Raw genomic sequence first — 27911 nt, forward strand, 5'->3', positions numbered from 1 at the left:
TTCCAATGCAGAAATGTCCATTCCTCATGCAGTTTTGTTTCCATATTAGGACCTACATGTATAGTTTATTTACAAGTAGGTGTTTTGTTGTTGCTCTTTTGGTATTATCAGCGTTTCATTCTGTTTGAGAATATTTTTGTCTTCGAGTATGTTTTAACCTTAGTTTTCTATTGACTTTGTGATCAAAATAACATTTTAGGGCAGTTGTTGGATGTGCGGTATGTAAAGGAAAAACAAATTATAAAACTTATTTTTAAAAAGTATTTTGGGAAAAAAAAACATAATTGGATGAAAAAACAGAATAATTCCGGGAAAAAACGGAATGGTTGGCAGCTCTGTTAAGCACAATTATCATGAGTTCTTGCAGTACAGTAGAATATATTTGCATAGTGTCTGTGCTTTATAAATGTATATTATCATTGAATGAGAGCAGGAAGGGTACTAAAAATTCTATCTCTAAGAACTTTGTTGTTTATACATACATAATACAATAGTGTTCTAGTGTTTACAATGTTTTCTCAATACATGGGCTAGAAACTACATACTTTTTTGCGTAGGAACAATACTAATTAGTTAGAATTAGAATTTCCATCACAATGTAATTGCTTGACCATTGGCCATCTTTCTTTTTCATCTGCTCACCTCCATGTTCATATCCATCATACTGTCCTCGTCTCCATCGCCTTTCTTCATGAGCTTCTTGGCAGCAGCCAGCCCTCCTCCCATCCTCTTGAGGGCCCCGCCCTTCTTCTTACCCTCCTCCTTCACCTCCTTCTTCTCCTTCTTCTCAGTGGTATCTATGACGATAAGGTCTGGCAAGAAATGAGTTGCAAATTCAAAATGAATGGAATGTTATAGTAGTACCACTTGCACTGCAAGTTATGTTGATTTGATGATGATGATTCATAGCATTTTATATCCCACCATATTTCTGTTAAAACAGAATAATTAGGATAATGGAAACCATCTGCATGAATAAGAAAGAACACCAGCAGGTGATGCAAACTTTGGGATCTTCGCAGGATAAGATCGCACAAGCTAAAGCAAAATGACAGCTTAATTAATTACTAAATTAGCTGACCCTAAAAACCAAGTCGTTTTTTAATACTAAAAATACTTGAGTCGCTAAGTATGATCAGTGAACAAGATATTAAAGAGCATTAGGCCCATCACAATGAACGAAGTCAGCCTACGTGTATGAATACTGCATTTCCTGTTTTACGTATAATACTCTGCATTTAAAGGTCGTCTGTACTAGTTTGGCTAGGAGGGATTAAACCACCCAGAGTGGTCACTGACAGGTGGCTATCTCATCAACTCAGCTCTCAATTAACATAAGAAAAAGAGGATTATGGGGGACCAATGGTCACCGATTAGGCATAATTGTTTTCTATATAGAGGGAGCAAGTAGCTACAAGTAGTACAGTTGGGCTTTAAACCAGCCTTTAAAAGATCCTGTATGGAAAGATGAACTCCCAATAAAAACTGCATTCCTAGATCATTTTGGGTGGTAGTCTTTGTATCAAGATTTGATTTGCTGTTTTGACAAACCTTCATTCTCTTGTTGCTCTAGGTCTAGCTCGGTCTTGATTTACTATGTTCACATACCTTCATTCTCTGGTTGCTCTAGGTCTAGCTAGGTCTTGATTTACTATGTTCACATACCTTCATTCTCTGGTTGCTCTAGGTCTAGGTCTAGATTTGTAATTACTATGTTCACATACCTTCATTCTCTGGTTGCTCTAGGTCTATGTCTTGATTTCCATCGGCTTGATCCGCTTGCTCCTGTTAGACAATCATAAGAACAAACATTACAATAGGTAAAGAAAAGAAAATTAATTAATGAACCCTTTCTAAACCAAAAGGTTTGTTCCGTAATTGTGTAATTGTCCTAAAAGACATACAAGAGTAGAATGCGGACAATTAATGAGTAGTTCACATTTTTAAATTTATGGAGTTCTTTTGTGTTTTTGGAAGAAAAGCCTTTCTATTATTGTAAGTGGAAAAGGATAAAATATGGCACTTAGTACTCTTAAAATAATGAACCAAATAGCTTCCTTGCAGAACATTGGTCTGCTTGTGTTCATTTTTATTTCAAAGAATCATAAATATAAGAAAACTTGGCAAGAAATCAGGTGTTCCTAAATTCAAATTCAAATTCAAATTCAGATTTTATTGGTCTAAAAGGAAATTTGTTGTGTTTACATGCATTATTCACAGAGAAAAATAGATGAAAAGTACATGTGACATGATACATACAACATAAAATGAGTATATAGTACACTATTCTATAGGATTTCACTGCAGCTTGTAATGGGGAAAATTAAATATCAAAGAAAATGTTATTACAAGAGGCAGACAGAATAAACACCACACTAGAAATCATTAGTTCTGAGCCAGAAGGACATTATCATTTTACACCAAATTAATGCCTTTCTGACTCTAAAGAGACAAACAATATTCAGGTTATGAGAATATTAACATTACATAATGCAGATTGTATATTCTAACAATTTGTCGCTGTTTTCACGAAGTGACGGTAGTGAAAAAAAATTGCATTCACTTTGCGTGATGATTTTTCTCACTACCGTCACTTCGTGAAAATAGGGACGAATTAAACATTCTGTTGTCAATGTTTCATTAGTACAAAATTAAAATGTGTTAATGGATTATACAATTATGGATGAGATTAAGACAAAAAAATGTGATAGTCATAGTTTAAAATGTGTATTGCTAATTTTTTGGAAGTGTTTTGACTTTGAATCCAAGAAAAATCAGTTGCATTAAGGATGCAACAACTGAAAAATTAGTTGCATTTATTTGTTGATGCAATCTAGAGAAAAAAATTCCACCTTTTTTCAAGTTACATTACACACGATAACCTTCTCACTTTATCTGTGTCTCGATCAGCTTCGTTTTACTCTTTTGCTCTCTTTTCTTCTTCCCTTCAATTTATCTCCTTAGGAAAGATACTTAAAATGCAAAACTGCAAATAAACTATTAAAGGTTATGGAAATAAATTGAAAAATTAAAAAAAAAATTGAAAAATTAAACGGCACAACGCTGAAAAAGTGTGAGTTATCAAACAAGTTCTAAATCTTATGTTTTATGTTAAACATTTAGGTTGTGGTATAAGAAAAACAACCTTTCTTTCTTCCAAAATTTCTTCTACAATATTTGGCAATCAACCTTGGAGTCTCTCTCTCTCTCTTTATCTCCAATTAAAGTGTTATTTTTTAAGTCATTGCCAAAACGTTTTTGAAGTCATGGCCAAAAAAGTTTTAATTCCAGCATACATCGTTCATAAACACATTAAACAACTGATCATGATGTCGCATATCACATCAAGAGACATCCAACATCCATCAGTAATTGTATGAAATATTTCAAGTTCACAACATTCAATTTCAAGTTAAAATAAAAATCACTTCAACCAAAAGGGAACACATGTGAAGCAAATATATTCTCACCTCTTCTACATCATTCTGTTTTCAGATAATACAATTATGATACAATATTAGAACAGGAAAATGAATAACAAAGAGTTGATTAAAGTGAAGGGCAGGTGCAGGTCATTTGATGAGTGTCCCATGCATTACCAAGTATTACGGTAATTATAATAGAAAAGTTATATATAATAACAAGTATCATGTTTCTCCATAATTGTACTGATTTAAGGTCGAATAAAGCTTGCAAATAATTGTTTTGATAAATCATTAAATATACTGAATTCTAGGATGAAGCTGGTAATGTACATGTACAGGACAAAATAGCTTGGACCAGGGCCCTGTTTCACAAAACTTATTATCAATAACAAATGCTAGAACTCTATGACAAATTTGCCTTCAGCCAATCAAATGTCAGTAGTTTATATAACAGCTATTGGAACTTGTTATTGATAACATGTTTTATGAAACAGGCCCCTGCCTTTCACATCTTCTGGTATATGGTTTCTGGAAATATTTTTTTCATGCACAAGTATATGTAAAAGTCTAGTATATTTTCATTAATAATTGCCTATATTAAATCATGCCTATCATAATTATGTTACTTGAAGTTTATCAGATACAGTAAATGTACACAGTTTAGAAAAAATAAAAATAAACAAAGTTTAACCAGTGAATGATATCACATTTGGTAAGTTCAGAAAAGTCCACTTTGCAAATGCCTTTCGGTGCTTCTGAGTTCAGACAATTCTAAAGTTAATCTGCAAGATAATTCCTCCCCATGCACTCTGAGGAATGTATGAGTAGAATAACATAATGGGTGAGAACACAACAGGTAAGCTATGAATGAGGAATGTTAGCTATTACAGCACTGCTCATGCAACAGCTTAATTATTTTGATTCTAATATCATAAATTGATTACAATGTCAAGATATTCATGTGTTGGCATGCAGATTTAAATAGTCACTTTCAGACATCTAAAAACAGGAGCACATGCATACCCCTTGCTTGTTTTCTTTCAGTCGACGCTGTTCATACAGGATGGAATTCAGAACATAATATTCATTTCCATCACATGATATGAAAACACATAAGAACAATATTGTTAGAACCATTATCAAAATATGGCACTGGAAAATTCTTTAGGAATGAAGACGAAGAAACGTGTACCAAGATGACAGTGATGATGATGATAATGTTAATGATGATACTGATGACGTTGATAATGATGTCAGGCTCGGTGTTCACAATAAGACTGTCAGTTGGATAAGATCGTTTTTATGTCAAAGACAACAGAGGGTTAAACTTGGTCAATCCACCTTCCGGCGGACATACGTTCAAGGCGGTGTCCCGCAGGGGACCAAACTCGGTCCCCTTTTGTATACCATCATGCTATCCGATCTAAAGCTTGAATTCTCCATGGTTAAGTATGTTGATGATACCACTGTGTATGATATCTGTAAGGTACAATACCAGTGTTCCTTACAACGAGCATTAGACAAATTAATCACATGGTCAAAGGCCAATGATAAGCAGATCAACCCACAGAAAACAAATGAAATGGTAATTAATTTTACATAAGATGTGATTGTTCATCCACTTACCATTAATGGCAAACCTGTAGACTGTGTCCAAGAAATAAAATTACTAGGGTTATTGATCAATGATAAATTGAATTGGAATACTCATGTGGAAAAGGTTTATGCAAGGGTTGTATCATTTATTTCTCTTGGTCCAAACGGTTGTAGGTAGGCTACTACAAAGCTTGTATAAGGTCTGTATTGGAATATGCATGTCAAGTCTTTCACCAAAGATTGGAACCAATTGGAATCAATACAAAAACGTGCCCTGAGAATAATCACCCTCGACCCACCTTATACTGACGCTTAAATGTGCTGAACATTGATTCCCTAGCTGATCGTAGAAATAATATGTGCTTGCAATTATTTAATCAAATACAGAAACCACAGCACAACCTAAATGACCTTCTCCCACCAAAATGAGAGACAAAATATAACCTAAGGAGAAGTAAACAAGTGAGTCTGCCCAGGTGTATAACAAACCGATTAAAAAGAATAGTTTTATCCCTTGGTGTGTATACATGTATAATATACAATAAGCAGGTGATTAGTGCAATATACATTTTCAACCATTCCATATTCTTTTGAGCTTGTACCCCAACACATGCTGCTGGTTATTAATTATATATATACATATATATTATTATCTTTGCTTCAGAGTATCAATTTGAAATAATTATTCAGTACATGTAGTTATCAGTTTATACCCATACTTTGACGTTCTTTATAATAACATTATCTCTTTTGATATTTGGATGTACAATGTAGAGTTTACTTGATTGATCATTGCAGCTTTCTCATTTCTTTACTCTTTTTCTTTTCCCCTCTCTTGTTCCCTTTCCTTCTCTATTCAAGTTTATGCTGTTTCCTTTTTTTCTTGAAATTATTTACTTGTAATATGATATACCCGAATGATTTGTAATGTTGTTTGTATTGATGATCTACATGTACACTTGGATTGTTATAAATTTCCAACTATCATGACCATACTGTGTAAACGATGATGTTCATGATTATATCAAGGACAACGCATTATGGTGCTAATAACAATGATGATAATCATCATGATAATGAGGATGATAAGGTCGCTCAGCAACAAAGAGTGGCACAAAAAGATGCGTTCATTAAATGTTCTTTTTTTGACATATCTAAATGAAAGTTTAGCTAACATTATACCTCATTGAGATGGTATATGCACTTACCAGCTCCATAGAGTACCGAAGCTGTGACGTCATAAAAATCTATTTTTAGAATTTCTCAATTTTTTCTTCATTTTCCGAAAGAACATAAAAAATAATGTCCAAATGTTGAAAACCAATTGAATATGTAAAGTATTGGCTGAGATATGACCATCTGAATAAATATACTCCCCATAGGAACTCAGTGTTATATGCTCTGGCTCCTAATGGTTAGGAGCCAGAGCATATAACACTGAGCTCCCATAGGACATATATTCATTCAGATGTTCATATCTCAGCCAATACTTAACGTCACACTTCACCACTCTATATCCTAATGATGTGGTTTTAACTTTGGGGGATGAATTATGATTTTGGAATGTCACAATTATGCAATTCTCATTGTTTTTGTGCCACTACATTTATCTAAGCTACCTCTTAAAAATTATGATGACGAATTTGAAATGATTTCCACAGCATTTTATTTCAAGCTACATTCATAACTGACCATGAGCTTAATATATACCATAAGCCGCTAATTGCACATGATACATACAAATAAAGAGATGAAATATAGTGGTTATTCCTATTCTCTATGAGTCAGAACAAAAGACACAAAAATAATAAGCTGAACAGATTGAATAACTATTATTAGTATGCAAATTCATACCCCTATTGTATCAAAGAATCAATCAGGAGTTAAAGCCCCTCTAAAGTGTTGGGAGCCCCGAATTCGCCAACATTTTGATGGCAAAATTTCACTTAAATTGTTTGATAATGTGAAAGAGGATGTCATTCAATACTCCCTTCTGCAAAGATTTACCCCTAAAAATGTGTTTGAAGACAGATATTTATAAAAGAATACATAATTTGGGTTTTCTGTTGTACGCAGAAAACCTCAATTTTGTATTCTTTCACAATATTCGACTTCAAACACATTTGTTTTGAAAATCCTTTCAGAATTTTTTTTAAAATGACATCCTCTTTCACATTATGATACAATTTAAGTGAAATTTTTCCATCAAATTTTTGGGGCTCCCAACACTTTAGAGGGGCTTTAAATCCTTGAATACTGAATTCTCTTACTCCCATAGGATTAACAGAGGAACAATCTGGTTCACATAGGCGATAGATAAACGTTTTCCATAACCCACTATTACATAACTTACATGTATAACATCGTCGGTGGGGTGACAAAACCTCGTATCTCAAAAATCATGAATTTTCAGGAGAGCAGAAAAACCTTTCCTGTCTCAACAGACTTAGTGTTGTGACACCGTCCTTTGTGTGGAATTTGTGAAAAAAAAACGAGACAGGAGGCGTTCCATGGATTTATCAGGTGGTGTCGTAGGCCATTAGGTACACAATTATGCAAAAAAATCAAAATCTCAAAAAATTGAGATACAAGGTTTTGTCACCCCACCGACGATATAGTAAATTATAAAAGAAATTAGGATTAATCCTAAATAACTATTGCAATAAAGTGAGAATCTACGAAAAAAACACCAGAAAAAAACAAACACATTAAGCTATATTGCCAACTATTAGTGTGCAAATTCATACCTATTTTGTACTGAATATACATATACATATCAACCTTATCAAAAGTTCAAAGATAAAGTTGAGTTCTGGTTATGCGATTGCATTGTGAAAGAAACGTTGTGGAATCGATCAGAAAAGGTTGATCATCTAGCATATAAGTATTGGTGTGTACTGCAAGGTTCTGGAATCATCAAAATGATAAGAAATTTGGCACAGTCTTGGTAAAGTTACAAGCACTGTACACAGAAAGATGTATATGGTACTTCACGAACATGTGGCATAAAAATCTGTCCCGATGTTTATGATGTTACATGCCATCTTTATAATATTAAGGCATTTCATCAAGAGCTATGCTTTTCAGGGCACATTTTGTATCTGATGTTCTTCCACACTTACATAATATAATGATAACGCTCGCAAATTATTTTCCACCTCTTCCCAGAACTCAACCTTCTCTTGATTTAAAAAGTAAAACTATAAACAACAATTTTGATCTCAGTCAAGTAACTTCAACCGAAAATATGGACACCTCTTCAACCTGTTGACTTCTGAATCCTCTCAATCCTATAGACATAACACAGGGACCATAGGGTTCCAGTAGCCAAAGGGTTAATACAGCCAGAATTGCCTTCAATCTGGTTAGAAATCAGGTCGTTCTATGTGTTCAAAAACATAGTCTAATTGTAAAGTCAGAGTGTGATCTGAAATATAGCAGGACCAAGTTATTTTATGAAGTGTTTAATGTACCCTTTCCCAATATTTGTGATATTTGATGTGGTTTATATAAACTTGCGTTGAATATAATAAAAACATATAATATATTTAAAAAAAACATATTCTCACCATATTTGCTATTTCTTCCTGTGTACAATACCATGAATGCGTTTACACATAGGTAATAGACAATACATTAGATTAAATTTTACAATTTAAACAATCAACACGTTTGTAGAGCAACACAAATTTTAATTGCAAGATATCAATATGCATTATTATATCAAATGATTATAGTATGGGAAATTCCGCTGTAACCAAGCAACTCAGTATCCATGTAATTGAAAATTTACGCTTTTTTAAAATGATGTTGATCGTGTTGTGGCTACTTGCTCTAAAAAGTCTCACACATTCAACATTCATGAGCATATAAAACATTTTGAATTCAGAACTTTTGCCACCATTCAAACCTTTTCATTATTTTGCAACTTGCTATCAATGTCCCTAAATTATGAGCTTGTAGGAGAATGCTTCTTTACCCTTTACACAGAAGGTCTAAATCATTGGCACCACCAAACTGCCCGCCTTAAAAATACTTGAGATAGATTGTGATTGATCACAAACTTTTATACAAACTCCTATCTCTGTAGGACAGGATTGCAATCAACGTCAAGTTGTGATTGATGTGAAATAATCACAATTCTTTATAGGACAAGGCCCTGGGGAGTGTTTCACAAAGATTGACTTGATTTGGACTTGAACTATGGCAGGCTATTCATGCCACTGGTTGCTCTCATCAAGGGACATCACAAATCTATATTTTTTTTAAAAAGTTACTTACGTTGTGAACCTAAGATATATTTAAGACTTGGACTTATACTATGGTAGGCGATTTATGCCCTTAAAAAATCTTGAACCAGATGTAAAATTGAAGGAAAAAAACCTTAGAAATTGTGATCTTTACATATTTTTTCCTTCAATAATGAACTATCAAAAAATGTATATAAATTCTGTAGATTTGTGACCACGATATGTATGTCCCTTGATAAAACAATGACAGGAATGGTTAGAAGAGCTAATGGCATGAACGGCCTGCCATAGTTCAAGTTCAACTTTAGTCGTTCTTCATCTTTGTGAAGTTTGTGAAACACTTCCCATGGACTGCCAAATCATGAGGTATATCAGTAATATTCCAGTCCAAACTACACATGATAGAAGTTGACTGATGCGGTAATAAGTAATTACATTCCAAAAGATAACCAAAGTGAGAAGAGGGGCTACGGCACATAAATGTGCTCCAACATGTATGCTCATACTGCTCTACATGTACATACCTTTTCAAGGGCAGCCCTGGTAGCGAAGTATTTAGACCACCAGTCTAGAGAATTCTCCTCATCCTCGTCCAGTTTCTTCTTACCGGCAGCACCCGGTGTTCCTTCAGCATTCTCACCCTGGGGGAAACAAAAATATACATATTACTATTATTATTAATATTTGCACTAATATATCGCGAGTCTGTAAGTTTCTTCATCATCATCAAGATCATCGTCGTTGTCGTCATCATCATCAACAACATTGTCATCAACATCATCATCATCATCATCATTAACACCATCAACATTGTCATCATCATCATCATCAACATCGTCCTCATCATCATCGTCATCATCATCATCGCCATCGTCATCATCATTGTCATCATCATCATCATCATCATCATCATCATCACAATCATCATCTTCATCCCCATAATTGTCGTCATCATCATCATCATCATTGTTATCGTCATCATCTTCGTCATCGTCATCGTCTGTACATTACAGACATTGGCAGTCATGGCCCTCCATTTCTGTCTATTATCTGCTATTCTTAAAAAGCTGGTTGGTATATTGCTGATTTCATATTTTGGTTAAGCTTCATATATCATAAAAAAGCTGACTGCTATAGATAGGTGCAGACAGCCTCATCAAGAGCTAGTCAAGGTTGCACCATGAATGAAAACAACATGCATCATCGCATCCATTAGATATTCTTGTTGCATTTTTAACAAAGGAAAATTCAAGATTAGTCTATGGCATTATAAAAATCCTGGCCAACATACACAGGCTCCTTCCTTGAAACTTAAAGCACCTTGTAATGTAAGCTCAGCTAAATTAAGCCATGTTAACAGTCATAATATGATATGCTTTATATCTTTTGGAAAGAGAGCAATATAATTTGACTATCACTATTGCTACCATTAGCCCGTGATTGCATCACTACTTGTTGGATACAATTAGATTATGATATTACACACATTTTCCAAAGACTCCAGCCAAGTTATCTAGGTGTTCAAGAGGTTAAGATGGCAATTGAACATGAACAATTTCAATGAAATGTACTTTCAATTTCTGGAATAGTTGACAAATATCTTCATTTCACTCAATGATATAAATGGAATATTGACCTCTTTTACTGCTCCTTCTACTCCGTCTTTGGACCCTTCTCCAGGCTTTCCATCACCACCTTTCATAGATCCCTCCTTCCCTGCTTCGTCCTTACCCCCCTCTCCCTCTAATGGAGGCTTCCCATCTGGTGGCATGTCTATCACTGCATCGCCTTTACCATTTGGATCGAGGGGTGGATCCAGTGTGATTATCACGCTGCCAGCCTTGGAGCCTGCCTTGGATCCCGCCTTGGATCCGGCCTTGGAGCCGGGCTTAGAGGCCCGGCCTGAGCCCAGGAGGTTTCCATTACCATTGAGGGAGCGGGGGTAGCCATTACCGGGGAGCCTGGCGGATCCGTTCAGGCCACCTCTCTCTGGGCCACCTGGACCACCAACACCTAGTAGCACGTCCGCTGCTGAAACTGAAGAAGATTCAACACATTTTGCATGACTTACCAGGGTAAAAAGCAGTAAATGATAATGCAAACAATCTAAAGCAAAAAAAATCCCATACCAATAAACACCAAGATATTTTTACAAAGTCGTTATTATAATATTAATTGTAAAAAAGTGTCAAAACAAAATTGATTTAGTAGCCATTGGCAAATGAAATTTATCTTTAAAAATAATAAAAATTGCCAATTAGAACGACCCTTTTTAAAAGAATATACACACAAAATTGGCCTATATCTGAACTGTACATGTAAGTGTATGATTTAGTTTCTTTCTATTCAATACTTGATAAGGTTTTAACATTTTTTTTTTGTTCACTCGCAACAGTATTGTCATGAACTACATAGCCTTAAAGGTACTATGTCCCTTTTGCAGCCAACTTCAAATTCTGTAGAACTTTGCAGGAATTATGAATATGTCATGTATGTCCTGTGTGTGAAATTTAAACGTTAGCAGTGTCCTCATATTCAAATTATGCAAGGAAACCCGTTTACTTGCTAGACTTCACTGTCAGACACTATTGAGTGACTGACTGGCTTTTTGTCTTCTTTGGTAATAACATACATGAAAAGAGTTGTAAAGGGTACATGAGCATTTGTCTACATCAATAACCCATTTCTTGTGATGGCCAAGATTAAACTGATTGAATCTTTGCGCGGCATAAAACGTATGACCATTCGGTACAATTGTCTGAAAATCAAGACTATTACTTTTGGGCTCTATAGCCCTAAAGTCGATTTGACAACCAATAGTCGTAATTTTCCCACTTGAAGACATTTTCAAGCCCCACCTTTTTTAGGGAAGTTCTAAATTAGTATTATCTTTCAAATTCAGTTAGAATTTAACTTTTTCATTTTTTTGGCCTGCAAATGGGACATAGTACCTTTAAAGGTAGAGTGATAACTATAGTAGCAATATTATGTTCATATAGATGATTTGTACAACCTACATTGCACATCCTTTTCTATTTTCTTTCCTTCAAGTCAAGGTTGGTCATGATCTGGCTTTTCATTAGAACTAGATTTTGGTTTTCAACAATTACATGTATATATGAACTTATATCTTGCTTGCTTTCCTAGAGCATAACTGTCTGCAGATTTTTGATTGGATGATGCATCTCCTACAAACTACTAATTGCTTTCTATTCTACATTAATGCTCTGTCTCTATGGACTACTCAATGAACATGTCCATTAGTAGGAATTCCAATACAATTACCAACTAAATTATTCATACCCTTACCAAGTTTTGCAACTTTTCAAAAAAGTATCTGTGAATTGATTTGTCCCAATTTATGTTTCTTGAGAATGTGACATAATAAAGCTTACATCTAAAAGTATTCAACAAATGCCCTATTTCAACCAGACTACCTTTTATTCTTGAGTTACGAAAAACATCAAATTTACAAGGGTATGAATTGATAATTCAGTTGTTAAATGTAGATGCATTCTTGAGCTACTAAATGTCATGGAGGTTATTCATGGATTTGACAGAATCTTTCTGCAATAAAATCAAAAGCATGTATGCATGTATTTCTAATGAATGCAATATAGATCTGGAGTTTAGCGACATATGGCATGAGAAATCATCTCTTCCTTTTGTAGAGCATACTTTTCTGCAGTTTTTAATTCAATTCAATTCAATTCAATTCAAAATGGTTTATTTCAAATAAAACTTTCATCGCGGCGTTTAGCCAAATTACAAAAGTTTACAAACAAAATTAATAACACATAATGTAATATATAACATAGCATAACATGATATATTGAATTTGTAAAATAAATCAGTATAAATACGAGAAATATAGCTTATTGCAACATATGGAAACATAAATTAGAAAGAAATCTGAATTAAATAGCATTAAATAGCACTGAAATCATGTGAAAGAAGGACTAAAGTAAGCAATAAGCGGTAAACGGAGCAAGTGTATGTGGTGCAAAAAATCGAGAGTAAAACTGAAAGGTGAGGAGTAACGTTTGCAAATACACCGTAAATTATTGAAATTAAGAGTGGGATAGATTTAAAGACTGGAACAGTGTTAAAAGGCTGAGAGGGGAAAAGGTATAGGAAGTAGTAGTAGAAAGCGACAATGGAAAATTCATATAAGAGGATACGTAAAAGAAGGGAAAGGAAGAAGAAGAAGAAGAAGAAGAAGAATACAATACTCGCTGCTTGCCATTCTAAGCTCCGGCATGGATTGCTCTGCAGTTTACTTCATACACTATACAGATTCTTAACTTTACACTGGAACTAAACATTTAATTACACTATGCCTTTTTTATCATGTATTTTGTTCTTCAATAAAACCTTTCAATCAAAAAACCACACTTCTAGCTCTATATAGAATATTTATTATAAATGACGATTAATAGTAGTTATCAACTTTGGTACTATTCCTTTCCCATCTTAACTCCTTTAATATCCAGTAGGGTTTGTCAATTTGAACTCAATAACTAATATTTGGTGCATTTTGATGACGAACGTGTGGACACAGAATGCGATGGGATTTAAGCCTCCCCCTTTCTCTCTAATGTTTACAATGTGACAAGGTATGAGGGAACTAAGTACATGCTTGACTAAAAACAAACAAAACTAGACAATGCAAAAACAAGGTTACGGATGAATGCTGACACATTTATACATTTATGTGTGAACGTAACATCAACATACAAACACACAATACAAAGATGGTGCACGCAGTTTGTCAAGAATAAGAAACAGTTGAAGAAATGGAGGAAAACAAAAAAAAGTAAAGGTGAAGATGAGAAGGGGAGAAAAAAAAAGGACAATTTTGTCAAAGATATAGAAAGAATGTAGTAGAATATAAAATGAGCAGGTTTAGAGAAACATTAACATTTTGGGATTGAACGATCAGATGAAGAAAAGAAATTCATATATAGAACATAATATGTTTTCCTTGAAAGCAGAAAGGCATTAACTCTGTGTTTAAGTATAGGAGTTAACGCCCTTCTGGATCCAGATAATAGGAAGGTATGAGAGAACGGGCAAGGAGAGGGAGCAGTATAAAAACAGTATATTAAGAGAAAGAGAGAGAGAGAGAGAGAGAGAGAGAGAGGGAAATTGAGAGTGAGAGAGAGAGAGAAAAGGGAAAATAGAAAGAGAAAGGATAGAGATAGAGAGAGAGAAATTGAAAATGAGAGAGAGAGAAATTGAGAGTGAGTGAGAGAGAGAGAAAGGGAAAATAGAAAGAGAAAGAGAGAGAGAGAGAGAGATAGAGGTATAGACATGTAAGAGGAAGAACAGAACGATAGAAAAGACAGGGACTATTGCTTACAATTTTTTTTCAAAATTCCTTTATAGTCTCAAATTCCTTCATGATTTCCAGAATTTTAAGATTATGATTGTTTCATGTTACTTTATGTATATATATATTGTTTTATGGTTTCATGATTGAAACAAATGATGATGAATTGAAAGAAAGAGAAAGAGAAAGAGAAAGAGAGAGAGTTAGAGAGTGAGTGAGAGATGTACTGTGTAGATTTACAAATACAGAGAGGAAGAAACAGAACAACAGAGAAGACAGAAAATATTAAAGGAACCTATCTGTACTTGTAGTCAGTATACAAAGCACACATACAAATCAATTGTTAAGTGCTATAAACATGGAAACACACTTGAATAACATTTAGAAAAACAATTATTAGTATTTCACATGATTTTCAATTGTTATTGCGAGCAATGGAATATTATTTCTCTTTTGCTGCTACACGTTGATGCAGAACTGATAAATGAGGGGATAACCTACCAGTTGCAGGAGTATCTTTGGAAAACAGGCCGACACCCTTAAAACCAAAGGGAATTTCTAAAAAGCAGACAATATAGGAACCAGGACAAATAGACAGACAGACAGACAGACGGTAAAACAGACACGTTTACCAAAAGGAAGCATTGTACAATTAGACATTGGTACGGTTATACCACATAATGTATAGTCAAGACACAATGGACTAGAACAAAGTAAGTAATAGGTTTGAATCCATCCATTACATTAAAACAAAAAGACAATATTACACTTACAGTGCAGCCAATACAAAATAATTATTGATTATTACCCTGGCTTTAGCACGGCTGCCATTACGGCACTCAAGCATTTCAAGGAATGCACTTCGGAACAAGCCTTTTCTCTGACTGGAAGACCCACCACACCCCACAATTACAGTTTTATATCTTTGTGATACCGACAAGACCGATTCCAGACAGACAACAGACGGAACAAAAATTTATCCTCCCAATGCTAAGAGATGTTTGGTTTGGGGCAAGTCTGGAGTCTTGTTTTGTGTGTTACTGGGATTTTACTATTTGTATGACTATAAAAAAGCCAGTCTGCACTAGTTGGCCAGGAGGGATTAGACCGCCCAGCGTGGTCACTGGCAGGTGGTCATCTCATCAACTCGGCTCTCAATTAACGTACGAAAAAGAGGATCATGGGGGACCAAAAGGCACCGCTTAGGTATTGTATTCTATATAGAGGGAGCAAGTAGCAACAAGTAGTACGGTGGGGCTTTAAATAAGTAGATTTTACAAGTCTAGACTATCACATGACATGAATTCTACTGAAATTGGATTGTAGTCAAGTCAAGTGATATACTGTGTGGAGGGCTTTGTGATCATGAATGAAGAACCTACCCAGTTCTTCTTCCGGTGGTTTCTCTTCTTTCTCCTTGAGTTTGTAGGATGAAAGGTTGCCCACCACGTTGGTACCGACCAGGGTGAAACGTCCGAACTGACGACAATCCACCACCCTGATGGTCAGTGGAGGGCAGTAGAGGTCATTCTCCGGCAAATCCTGTGGAGGATGATGAAGTGAAATATCATTGATGTATTTTTTGGTTCAAATCGAGTCAATTTAGTTCATTTGAGACGTATTCAATTTAATTCGATGCATTTTGGGTCAGCTCATTTATATTCCACTGAGATTCATACAGATTGATGTTTGGTAAAATTTAGATATTGCAAGTCAGCTGAGAATAATGAGGATCAGATCAATTATATTTGGCTTTGTCAGTTAAATTAATTTCAATTTTGTTCGTCAGTTCAGTTCAGTTTTAAAGTCCACTTCAATGAAGTTTGCATTCAAATTGAGTTCAGTTCTCTTTCATCAATTGATTTATTTCAGTTCATCGGAGCTCTATTTAGTTCAGTTCCATTCAGTCATTTCAATTCAGTTCAGTTTGGGTTAATTCACTTCAGTTCTTTTCTGTTCTGTTAAAAAATGCTAAGGAAATTAAGCCATACACGTGAATGTATCTAAGGGAAACACAAAAGTGGTCTTTGTAGACAGGTTCCTTTAGTACATGTGTCAATGAGAAAAGATTTTCAAGGGAAACAAAAAAAATGGTCTTTGTAGAGAGGTGGTCTTTGTAGTTCCTTTAGTACATGTGTCAATGAGAAACCACTTTCAAGGGAAACAAAAAATGTGGTCCTTGTAGACAGGTGGTCTTCGTATACAGGTGGTCACTACAGCAGGTTGGACTGTAGTATGAACTATAAATTCCACTTCAGTGAATGCATTGTGTGATGTTGCTTACCACATCAATGAACTGGACATTGTTGGGGAAGTTGGGGTTGCGCTGAGCATTGGAGATGATACTGGAAGAGATGGTGACCCCGCCGACCTCTATGTCACAACGAGGCTTGTCTACGGTCATCAGCTGAAGTCTCTTCAACTCTCTCACACCCCAGAACAGAATCTAAACAAAAATCAATAAAGTGGTAAATTAGTAATTATGCTTAATACAATGACAAAACCATGGATTGAATGTACTCCTAGCTTTTTGAGCGACCCTTCCATGCTATTTAACTTCATGATTTTATTCTCAAGCTAACAAAACACAAAATTGTCATTTTTCCGCGAAATACTACGTACAGGGATGCCAGTTAGAATTGATCAGAGGGCTTGAAAATTACCTAGAATGAGCTATTTTGTACACAAAAATGCCTAAACTATGGTCTGACAATAACTTGCCAGGGCCTGAATTCAGGCTATTGCCTGAAAACTGGCACCCCTATACATAAAACATCTATGGATAAAGCTTTTTACTTTAAAGCAGTCATGAACCTGACTTGAGCCAATAGAAGAGTACAATTTGAAACTAGACATGGTGTTAACAAAGCGTCTTTGATTTAAACTTTGGGAGGTATAAAGTGAATACATCTATGATACTGTTTATTACTTATTATTATGTAAGCCCATTGTTCACAACCCTGTGATCATAAACAGTTTCTGGGGTTCATGTGATAACTAGATGGAACTTCGACTGCGCGCAGTCGAAAATGATGCCTCCGTCATAGAGCAATTTTACAAACCAAAACAGAAGAAATTTTTCAAATTCAAGTTCAATTGTAATCCATTAAGAGGTTCTCAGAATATCGTGATTACAAGCAATTTCTCATATACATATATGACCCTTTGATCTTTGACCTGATGACCCTAAAATCTACTCAGTTCATTGGCTCTGCAAGATGTCCTGAGTTAAATAGTAATCCATCTGTCAGTTCTAATGAGAATGCGTTCACAAGTTGTTTTTGGATACATAATGAGCCCATGACCTTTGACCTCATGACCCATGAATCTACTCAGTTCATTGGCTCTGCAAGATACATACATGATCGAAATTTGGCAGGAATCCATCAATCTGTTCTAATGAGAATGCGATCACAAGCTATTTTTGCATACATAATGAGCCCTGTGACCTTTGACCTTTGACCTCGTGACCCCAAAATCTATTCAGTTCATCGGCTCTGCAAGTAACATACATGACCAAAGTTTGGCAGGAATCCATCAATCGGTTCTTCAGATAACGCGATCACGAGAACGGGACGTACGGACGTACGGACGGACGGACGGACAACCCGAAAACATAATGCCTCCGGCTACTTCGTAACGGAGGCATAAAAATGAAAGTAAATAACCCATTCAATCTTCAAGAGTCAGCGGGACATGTATGGCGTAAAATGAAGGTATGCCATGAGGCAAACGTGATACGCATTGTAATCAGTATACATTTCTAAGCAAGTTAACACAATAGAGTTTACTCCAGTAGAGTTTTCTTTAATAAAACACAATATTTTGATTTAATGACACCTAACATCTCAAGGTAGTTTCCAGGGCCTAGTAATCTCCATGTAATACTCCATCATATAATTATTAATTTACCTCCTGAAACCGTCAAATAGTTATTGGCCATTTGAACCAATAGGGTGTTCGCTAGTGAAAATATGACTGAACTTTGGTGCTTACTTCCACTCTGAACTTGCACAGTCTTGGCTTGATCTCTTTTGGGATGTTGATAATTGGAGTTTCCTTCTTCTTCTCATCATAGGGAGGGATGGTGATGATTGGAATACCAACTGGGAGAGATTCAGTGCCCTTCGTCAACTTGAATACAAAACAAAAACACATCAAAAGTGATCATCCTACTAAGTATGTACATGTAATTCATGAAAAGTATCATCTATTCAGAGCCAGAAGGGCAATAATTCAATGATTATGAGTTTATCATCACCTGGCTTCAAACAATTGAGATCTAGCTAAACACGCAGAACAGCTATACAACATTTTGAGCCATTCCCCTTTCCTTCCTCCCTCTGGATATTATCTATTGGAATCTATTTTTTCTCCTCATAGGGAGCGATATGGTGATTGGAATACCATCAGGAAGAGGTTCATTGCCCTTCGTCAACTGGAATACAAAAAGAAACACATCAAAAGTGAACATCCTATTAATGTTTAATTCATGAAAAGTATCATCTGTCTGGAGTGACAGAGCCAAAAGGGCAATTATTCTATGATTATGAGTTTATGCTCGTCTTGCTTCAAACAGGTGAGATCTATAAAAAAAAACAGAACAACTGTAGTACATTTTGAAGAAGAAGATGAAGAAGAAGAAGTAGAAGAAAAGGAAGGAAGAAGAAGAAAATGAAGAAGAAGAAGAATATGAAGAAGAAGAACTATTACCTGAATCATCTCGACCGCAGCAAGCAGCTGTCCTCCTTGGCTCTGCCCCCTGTAGATATCATGCCACTGTAGCATAGGAGGGAAGAGTGGCTTTTCATAGTAGTCATCAAGCATGTTGACGATTGGTCTGATCAGGGTTCGACCGATGAATTCACAGCCGGTCTACAAGAGGTGAAGACAGTCCAATAAAATACCATCAGAATCAGAAAATATGATCATTTTATTATGTCAGTTATTATTAATTTGTACAGTGAGCAAGGATCTTACCCCTTCTCAAAGTTAAATTATGTATGAAATTGAATGAACATGTTTCTTTCTATCATTCATATGTGTTTTGATTTTTGCTTCTGGCATGTGTAATATTTGTGTACCTTTAATCAATGGCTGCACCGGTATACAAAATGTTTGATCAAAGTATAAAATGCTAATTTTTTACTGATGAAGGCTTAGATGTATTCTACTCTAACAGATTGAGAATATTGGTCCCTTGGCAGAATGTTATAATATTAATTATAATGGAAATCTACCGGTAAGTGATAGAAAACAGTTTTAAAGGAAAATATTGCAACTTTCCATGACTTAACATTAAACTAAATTCTATTTTCACTTCTACACTAAACGTTTGATATATCTATTCAATTACTTCAAACAAGACTATTTTAATCCTGCATTCTCTTATACCTATAAACAATCACTGGTTTAATTCATTCATAGAATGAAAAAAACAAATGAAGTGGAACGCAATTCAGAAAAAACCCTGACTATGTGAACAATATTTGCATAAAACGCGCGAGAAAACATGGCTACATTCCTGATTTGCTCTTTTCAGAAGTGATTTAAAAGGCTTTACGAAAATAAAAAACATAAAGGAGACTAATCTGCATGCATACCCATGCACTAGCTTACAACATTTTTATGATAAAAAGCAAGTGCAAACCATATAAAGACATTATATGCCCTTTTTAAGAAAAGTCTAGAAATCCAACTTTCTATTTGCAAGAAATTAGATTACTAAACATGAGCAGGAAATTGATCTAGACATATTGGTAAGCTGATATCAGTTACATGTATTGGTGCTCCTATATCACAGCAATGACACATGAAGAGAAAGGGAAGGGGGGGGGGTGATAATTGCCCCCATCATCAAATCACAACACAGCAAACAAAAATAAATCTTTTCATGTCACATTCACATACTCTCTCACTCATATGTCAACATCATACACATTTAATTAGCATACATCTAAAGTAACTCAGCAAGTGATTCAGCTACGTATTAATTGCAGTAATTAATAAATGCAAACCATGAATGGTACACAGTTATTGGGCGTAAGATACTTGTGCTATCGGAATCAAACAATGTCAAGTGAATATTAAAGGGGGGGGGGGTAATTAATTTGTGCAAATCTGTCAAAATAGTTTATAACAAACACTCAATGATTGTCATTCCTTTATTAAAAATGAAAAGTTCTTCTCTGCAATCTTCCTGGCTTTCTACGAACATTTTGACCAACATACAAAACAGTTGCTCATTTTAATGAGTACCTTTAATATAGAAAGTATAATGACAAGGCTTTATTAATACCTTATCTTCAGTAGTGCACATGAATCGTGCAATCATAATGAATATATTTATAAGTTCTGTAATTAAAGTAATTTGTGTGGATGACACAATAGGATGATTGGCAGGCTGTATTCCACAAGTCATTCTTGTTCTTTTCAATGCACAATAATAAATTAATGGTGCCCTAGAAATGTCATTCAAGTGTGGTACATGTATATGTATATCAATATTTGTCATTGTTATTCAAGTAAACAAACAAACAAACAAACACACAGACATTTGATACTCGTACCTGAATCTTTAAGCCGGAAGTCATCAGGAAGGGGTAGATCAATTTAGAAGAGGGTTTACATTTTGAATGATGAGAAGACAACAGAACAATCAAAATTCATATCTTCAAATGCATCATGTTTGGCTAAGTTTTGCTATGTTTGTATAAAAAAAATTATGCTTTCTACAATTCTAATATGATCTAGATGAACAAAGGTGATATAATGAATGTCAATTATGGTTAATACAGGTTAACCTCTCTCTAAAATGAGTTTGACTATGATTTGTCAAATATGATAAAAGAATAGTACTCTAGATAGTGAAAATGTAAATTTGAAAGTATTTTGATTCAAGGAGCTGGAATATATATGTACAATTAAATCTGCATAAGTTGAAGTCTCACAAGTCAAAATTTCCATAATTTGAATCAATTCTTTGGACGAAACTATACAAAATGTGTGTTATCTAGTCTACCAAGGCAGGAACTCCCAAAGATCATGGAAAATAGAACTGAATGGAAAAAGCTTGTCAAATCAGTGTGAGTATGCTCAATCTAATGGTATACTTTCAAAGTTGCATTTTACGGATGTTGAACTATTTTTTGTGGTTCCATCAGATTTGACTTATGCAGATTTAACTGTAATTTCTATGGATATATTCTCTACCATGGAGAGAGACTGCAAATTAAATTGCAAATATGTTTTCAAAGAATACATGTAAGCTTTTGATCATGTCTGGGTGTCTAAGTTTGGATTTTAATGAAAAGTAATGCAAAGGTTTTAAGATTATGGAAATAAAATTGCAAAAACTAAATGGTCTTAATGAACAACCTTCTACAAAACTTTAAGAGATTTGTCAATGGAGTGAAATTGCAGGGCATTATGATCTAGAATAACCGAAGTAGTTGTTTGAAAAAGATGATGAAAAACAGAAGAGATAGATATGTATCTTCTGACTATGAAAATGCAACGGCAACAAAGAGGAAGAGGCAAATTTTGAAAATAGCAACATAAAGTATGGAAATATTTCTATCGGTATGCCCAATGACTAGTAAGCTTTTATGGATTTTCTGACATCCTTTTTAATTTCTGAAAATTAACTATAGTTTTCCTTTCTCTAAAATGTAATGGTATGATTCTAATTTGTAAATGCGGGGCGCACTGCTTATAGAATAGCACAATCTGAAACACACCTCTTGTACACAGACAGCTAGCAAAATCATTTGACATGTGAAAAATAAATGAGAATTTTAAAACTTTATCAAATGCATCACCATCATCATCATCATCATCAATATCATCATCAGCAGAAGCAGGAGCAGCAGCATTAATATGTTTATCATCATCACCTTCATCATCATTATCATCACCATCGTAACTTAATAAATTAGTTTTAATTCTGAATGGTGTACATGCGCATGACTTACACATACAGCCCCCCCCCCCTCCCCCCCCCCCCCCCAAAAAAAAGGGGGACTTGTTATTCTGAAACATAGAAATTTCTATTATAAAAGAAAATACGTTTTGGTGAAAGCTAGAATGAATCTGCTTTTGCATGTTGAAATGGAAACTCCAATATTTTCCCACAGTACTAACACATGCCAAAATATAATATATATATTCTTTAAATGGATAAATATATCATACAGCAAAAAATGAATATATTTGAAGAAGAACTATGACGTGCATTTGAGCATATTGCAACTTTGGAGATTTTAATGGTTATTTCTTTTTTATTTATAAATCAGTATAAAAAAAATTGCATATATTATGAAGGGATTATAATTTTGCAACGTGTACATGAGGAGTAATTTTTAGCCATCCGAAAAGTTCACAATTTGTGCAACATGCCAAAGAAGTTACATAAAGTTGATAAAAAAGTAAAAATTTCAGTTACCATGCAGTGAATATATTCCCAATAACAAATTTTCATTACCCTTTTGTATAAATTTTCCATGCATATTGGCGAGGACAAAAATGGAATCTTACATATTTTTTAGAATACAACTTTCTTCTAAAATTGCATTTCTAGTTATTTGAGAGTTTTCATTAGTGCTATTGATCATATATTGAAATGCATGACTATTTCAGCTTTAGAACTGCCAAGCAAAACAATATTTATCTTTTAATACCACACAAAATCTCTTTGAAATAGTTCTCACAATGTGAATACCCATATGTGTAAACTAGATCTTGAAAACAAACTATGTGAGATTCCATTTTTACTGATGGATAAATGTATGAACTGAATGTTTTATTCATTTTTTCACATCTTTTCAATCAACTCTTACCCTTGACTGTGGGATATGTTGCAATAAAATGATATATGTATACAGAAGAGGGCAGGAAAAGAGAGTAAAAGTAAAATGTAATCTCCCTATTGATATAGTTGCATTCATATTTTTTATGCAATTTTTCTTAAAAATCAAGCAATGAAACGTTTTAGAACATTTTGTATATAATGGTCAATTCATGCATGTTTTGCATACACATAAATTAGTGCATGTAAATTTCTGATACGAATGGAATACCAGTGCAGAATGTAACAATTAACAATAATTAGCAATCATAAAGCATGATTTTTTTCAACTACAAACTTTGCCTATTGTCCTTCGAGAGTGTGACAGCTGTTATAGTTAGAGGAGATTCCATTCTCTATTTCTAGGTTTTTTATTGTTGGACGGAGCAAGATCAATATATTCACTAGCAGCTAGATGCACTTGCACGCATCGATTCTTACCCTTTGCTGAGCACAGGACGACAATGAGACAATGAGACAATGAGACCCAGACGAGAAAAACACATAGGAACACAGACAGACAAACAGTCAGACAGAAATAAGAAGCGAAACGTACATGAAATATAACGGTTTGCGCATAACATGAATTTGAACACAGTGACTTCACAATAAGAAGCACACAGGTGTCTTTACTTGTTCAAACAACAAAAAAGAACTAACTACACAAGTTCATGAGATGTATTTTGTACATAAAATTGGATACAAAATCAAATGGCATTATATTGTGGTGCATGAATGATGTCTGCCTGAAATGAGACTATCAAGATGAATGAAATCTTTTCCTCATGATGAAAATACTTTCTCTTGATGTTGCTGGCATGATACATAAGTCTATGATAGATTTGCATATATATATATATATATATATATATCTACATGTAGGTAAATATGAATGTACATTGTACCAATAGTATCAGAACAGGAGAGAATCGGACCACCATCTATATATACAATGATTATTCTTAAAAGCCATGACTGAAGGCTCGTTCAGATATGAAGTGGTAAACCATACAAAAAACATTGTTTTAAACGTGTAAATGAACGGCATCTGCGCACAATAAAGGATTTGCACATATCCATTGAGCTATGTGTTATAAGATAGGGATATGTGAAGTGTATCACACTTATGTCATCATACAAATTATCGCCTCGGTTCACCACTGCATATCTGACCGAGGCTTAAATGATCACCAAGTTTTTTCTCCAATTTCTTCCCAAATTTAACAATTATTCATGGAATAATCGGACTGTGAAATGACTTCTTTGCCAGTAATGTACCAATCTAATGACATTCCCCAGTGATAAAAGTAATATAATTATTTACACACAGTCTAGCTAACATCATAATGGCCCTGCAGTATACATTATTACCTGCAAAACATTACATGAAGCTCAATATTCTAACATCCCGTATCTAAACATTGAAGTGAATGCCGTGACCAACCCAAACGGGATGAAAAGCCAACAGCGCATCTTCATGACTTAAATGCACAGCTCTGAATACAAAAAATTACCGGATTTGTTGCATCTGTGATCTGTCATCAAAGTAGAAATTCATAATACTTTAGTGGTATTTCATCACTGACATCTCGCAGTGGAAAATCATCTAATCTACTGCAATTTCTGTGTAAAATTATTGAGCGTGACCGAAAGTTTGGGAACACAATGTGTAGATGTCAGCATCATGAACAATTTGCAAAAAAACAAATTAACATACATTTAAAAAACGGATAAAAATAACGTTTAACTTTACCACATGCATTTAGCTTGCAGTAGAATCAATGGCTTGTATGTACTATGTAGCAAATGTGTTATGAACTAAGAAGAAATGAAAATAAATTTGGAATGTGGCATCTATCATTCAAAAAAGTTAAAAAATAAACTACTGAATATCCCAAATGTGCAATCATGATTGGTTAAAAATCCAGTTATGCTTTCATTACATGAAGTTGCATTTAACCCATTACTAGCTTCAGTTGATGAATGGACCATTCGGTGGATTGCTACAACTGACTTTTGGCACACATACACTGTGTAGGTCCATATACCACAAACAATGTGGCAATCCAGGGTTTTAAGAAAATAAAAAGGTTTAAAAAACTTTTTGTACAGAGGGCTATGAATCAACCTGTAATTACATGTGCAGAGGGAATTTCATTGGTGAAATGACATAAGAAAGAAGATCTACATGTAAATGTATGAAACTCAAGGTTCAACATATAAATTAAAAAAAAAAAAACTCAAGGATCATCATTACTCACCCCAATGTCAATATCAAAGAACTCAATACAGATGATGGGTGGTTCCTCCTTCATGTTCGCTCTGTTCCCATAAACAACAAACCTCTCAAAGATGAGGACCTCATCCCAGGTCGGGCTTAGCGTCTCTTGGATCACCTGCTCAATAAGGACACAAAGAAACACATTCATCGTAAGAGATTAGGGGAAACCCCTGTGTAGTGGTACACCTGCACACCTCAATTAGTTACACACGGAGGAGAGAACGAAGGGTTACAGTGATTCAGTTTGCGTTTCCACTCCCAAGCACAGGTGACTCCAAATCCATTGTGTTGGGAAAAGGGTGGTACGGGAATGATAGATTTCAGATTTCAAATAATGTTTTCTACCGCAAATAATAATAGTCAATGGGGGAATATCTCTAAAAAAAAGTTCTCTGTTTGTTTCTTGTTTTTTCATACTAGTGAAGTATATGTAATCACGATATCAGCTTCATATATTACTATAGTATTAAGTAAAGAGTGTGATTATAAATCCCATGCAATATCTTGATGGAGTTAAATCCCATTTACATAAACACTAGCTATATATGTATCCGCTTGTACCCTTCCGCCAGACACACCATTGCTGCTATGTTGGGCAAGGACAGCAATGGACATTAGTAAAATGACATTCAGGGTGTACTTAGCATGCACCTATACTGTTCTGCAATCATATCTCTTGCTATGTTGGGCCTTTAAAGATTAAAATCTAAAATTATCTCTAAAACTTCAAGGGAACCGAGTGCAAGTGTCTCCATTAGGACAGGGGTACTTCGATGAAGAGGAAAGTCACCAGTAGCCCTTAATGTTGAATTTCGTAAAACTTATAATAGGCATAGAATACAATGTATACTCTCATCGGAACAAACCTGACAATGTTTAGATGTTAAGTCTTGTATGAGGGCGACAAAAAGGTAGGAGGTACAATTCTTTTGATGGTGATACATGTATGTTATAACATCTTTATAAAAAAGTCTCTATCATTGCAATACAAACAATATTTTCTCCAAAATCTCATGTTTTGGTCCTTCTGCCAGGCACACTTGTCCTTGGATAATAAACCTACCCTTGTCTGTTTGACCTCATCCCGAAGCACGACCCTAGCGAAGGGGTCAGAGAGACCGGAAGAGTCTGACCCAATGAGGCTCCTTGCCTGGTAGATGTGGCATCGTAGCTGGAAGACCAGTTTCTCTGCGGGAGGTACAGTATATAAGAGGTAAATGTGCATTGTAATACATGCAGCGAATGGAACAGGGAGATTAGCTCTGGGGGATCTTCAGAGGATCTTGGACAGGGAGAATTTGTACAGGTGGCAGAGTTCACATGTAAAAAAATAATGCAATAGAAGCAAAGGCTGCTTAACTTAAAGCCCATCTGTACTAGTTTGGCTAGGAGGGATTAGACCATCCAGGAAGGTCACTGACAGGTGGCTATCTCATCAACTCAGCTCTCAATTAACGTAAGAAAAAGAGAATCATGGGGGACCAATGGTCATCGATTAGGCATTGTTTTCTATATAGAGGGAGCAAGTAGCTACAAGTAGTACAGTGGGCCTTTAAAACTTGTGGATTCTGACTTCTTTTTAAAAACCCATGTCACTCGTACCAGTCCTTGAAATCTTGTAATGAATTGTTACGCGCAATATTTTTTTTAAGAGATTGGATGCAGTACCTTTGATTTGTTGTGAATACATTAGGTATTATAGTGGTTGTAAATTGTCCTACAAATTATTTCAGCAGAACAAAGCTCTGAAAAAGTGTGAGAAGTATTGGCTTCTTAATAGCAATACTGAATGGAGATATTGGACAAGAAAATTTGATAAAAACTGCACAGCAAACCAGCAATATGAATGTATGCATATAAATGCTGGTGGTGTTGAATACTACGTATTCAATTATGTCGTTCTGCGTAAAAAAATTTATACTCCTGAGAAAAAAATATGGGCTACAATGGATCCAGAGTAGTTTAGTTGGTCATTGGCCTTACCTCTATAGAAGACGAGAGGAGGGGGTAGTTTGGTAGGCTTGACTGATGCCTTGAGTTCTGGGTCCATATGGTAGCCACTGGGTAGTCCCTTCAGCATGTCCTTACGATGCTTGTTGAGACCTAGCCATAGGAAGACATCAAGCTTGGCCTGCACTGACCAGCCTCCGGAACCAGTCCCCTTCTTGCCTGGGAGCTACGT

General features: G+C 35.0%; 1 protein-coding gene across 9 annotated transcripts in view; it reads right to left on the reverse strand.

The window, feature by feature from the left end:
* The window catches only part of LOC588154 (otoferlin), a 93311-nt gene that overhangs the window by 32158 nt on the left and 33242 nt on the right, over nt 1-27911 (reverse strand). For 4 of the 9 annotated variants that reach the window (XM_030982697.1, XM_030982698.1, XM_011676738.2 and 1 more), the window contains 15 exons: nt 27713-27905; nt 26793-26917; nt 25710-25844; nt 21173-21178; nt 19317-19478; nt 18600-18737; nt 16888-17049; nt 15986-16145; nt 15105-15161; nt 10908-11308; nt 9796-9912; nt 8591-8608; nt 5052-5072; nt 1725-1785; nt 643-812 (listed from right to left, as the gene is read on the reverse strand). In XM_030982697.1, the coding sequence (XP_030838557.1) occupies nt 643-812; nt 1725-1785; nt 5052-5072; nt 8591-8608; nt 9796-9912; nt 10908-11308; nt 15105-15161; nt 15986-16145; nt 16888-17049; nt 18600-18737; nt 19317-19478; nt 21173-21178; nt 25710-25844; nt 26793-26917; nt 27713-27905 (1926 nt within the window). Of the gene's footprint in view, nt 1-642; nt 813-1724; nt 1786-4448; nt 4476-5051; nt 5073-8590; nt 8609-9795; nt 9913-10907; nt 11309-15104; nt 15162-15985; nt 16146-16887; nt 17050-18599; nt 18738-19316; nt 19479-21172; nt 21179-25709; nt 25845-26792; nt 26918-27712; nt 27906-27911 lie in introns of all 9 variants that reach the window. The other 5 variants (XM_030982700.1, XM_030982704.1, XM_030982701.1 and 2 more) reach the window with 5 other exon arrangements.

The sequence above is a fragment of the Strongylocentrotus purpuratus genome, unplaced genomic scaffold (assembly GCF_000002235.5).
Source record: "Strongylocentrotus purpuratus isolate Spur 01 unplaced genomic scaffold, Spur_5.0 spur5_scaffold_13, whole genome shotgun sequence".
Classification (NCBI taxonomy): Eukaryota; Metazoa; Echinodermata; class Echinoidea; order Camarodonta; family Strongylocentrotidae; genus Strongylocentrotus; species Strongylocentrotus purpuratus.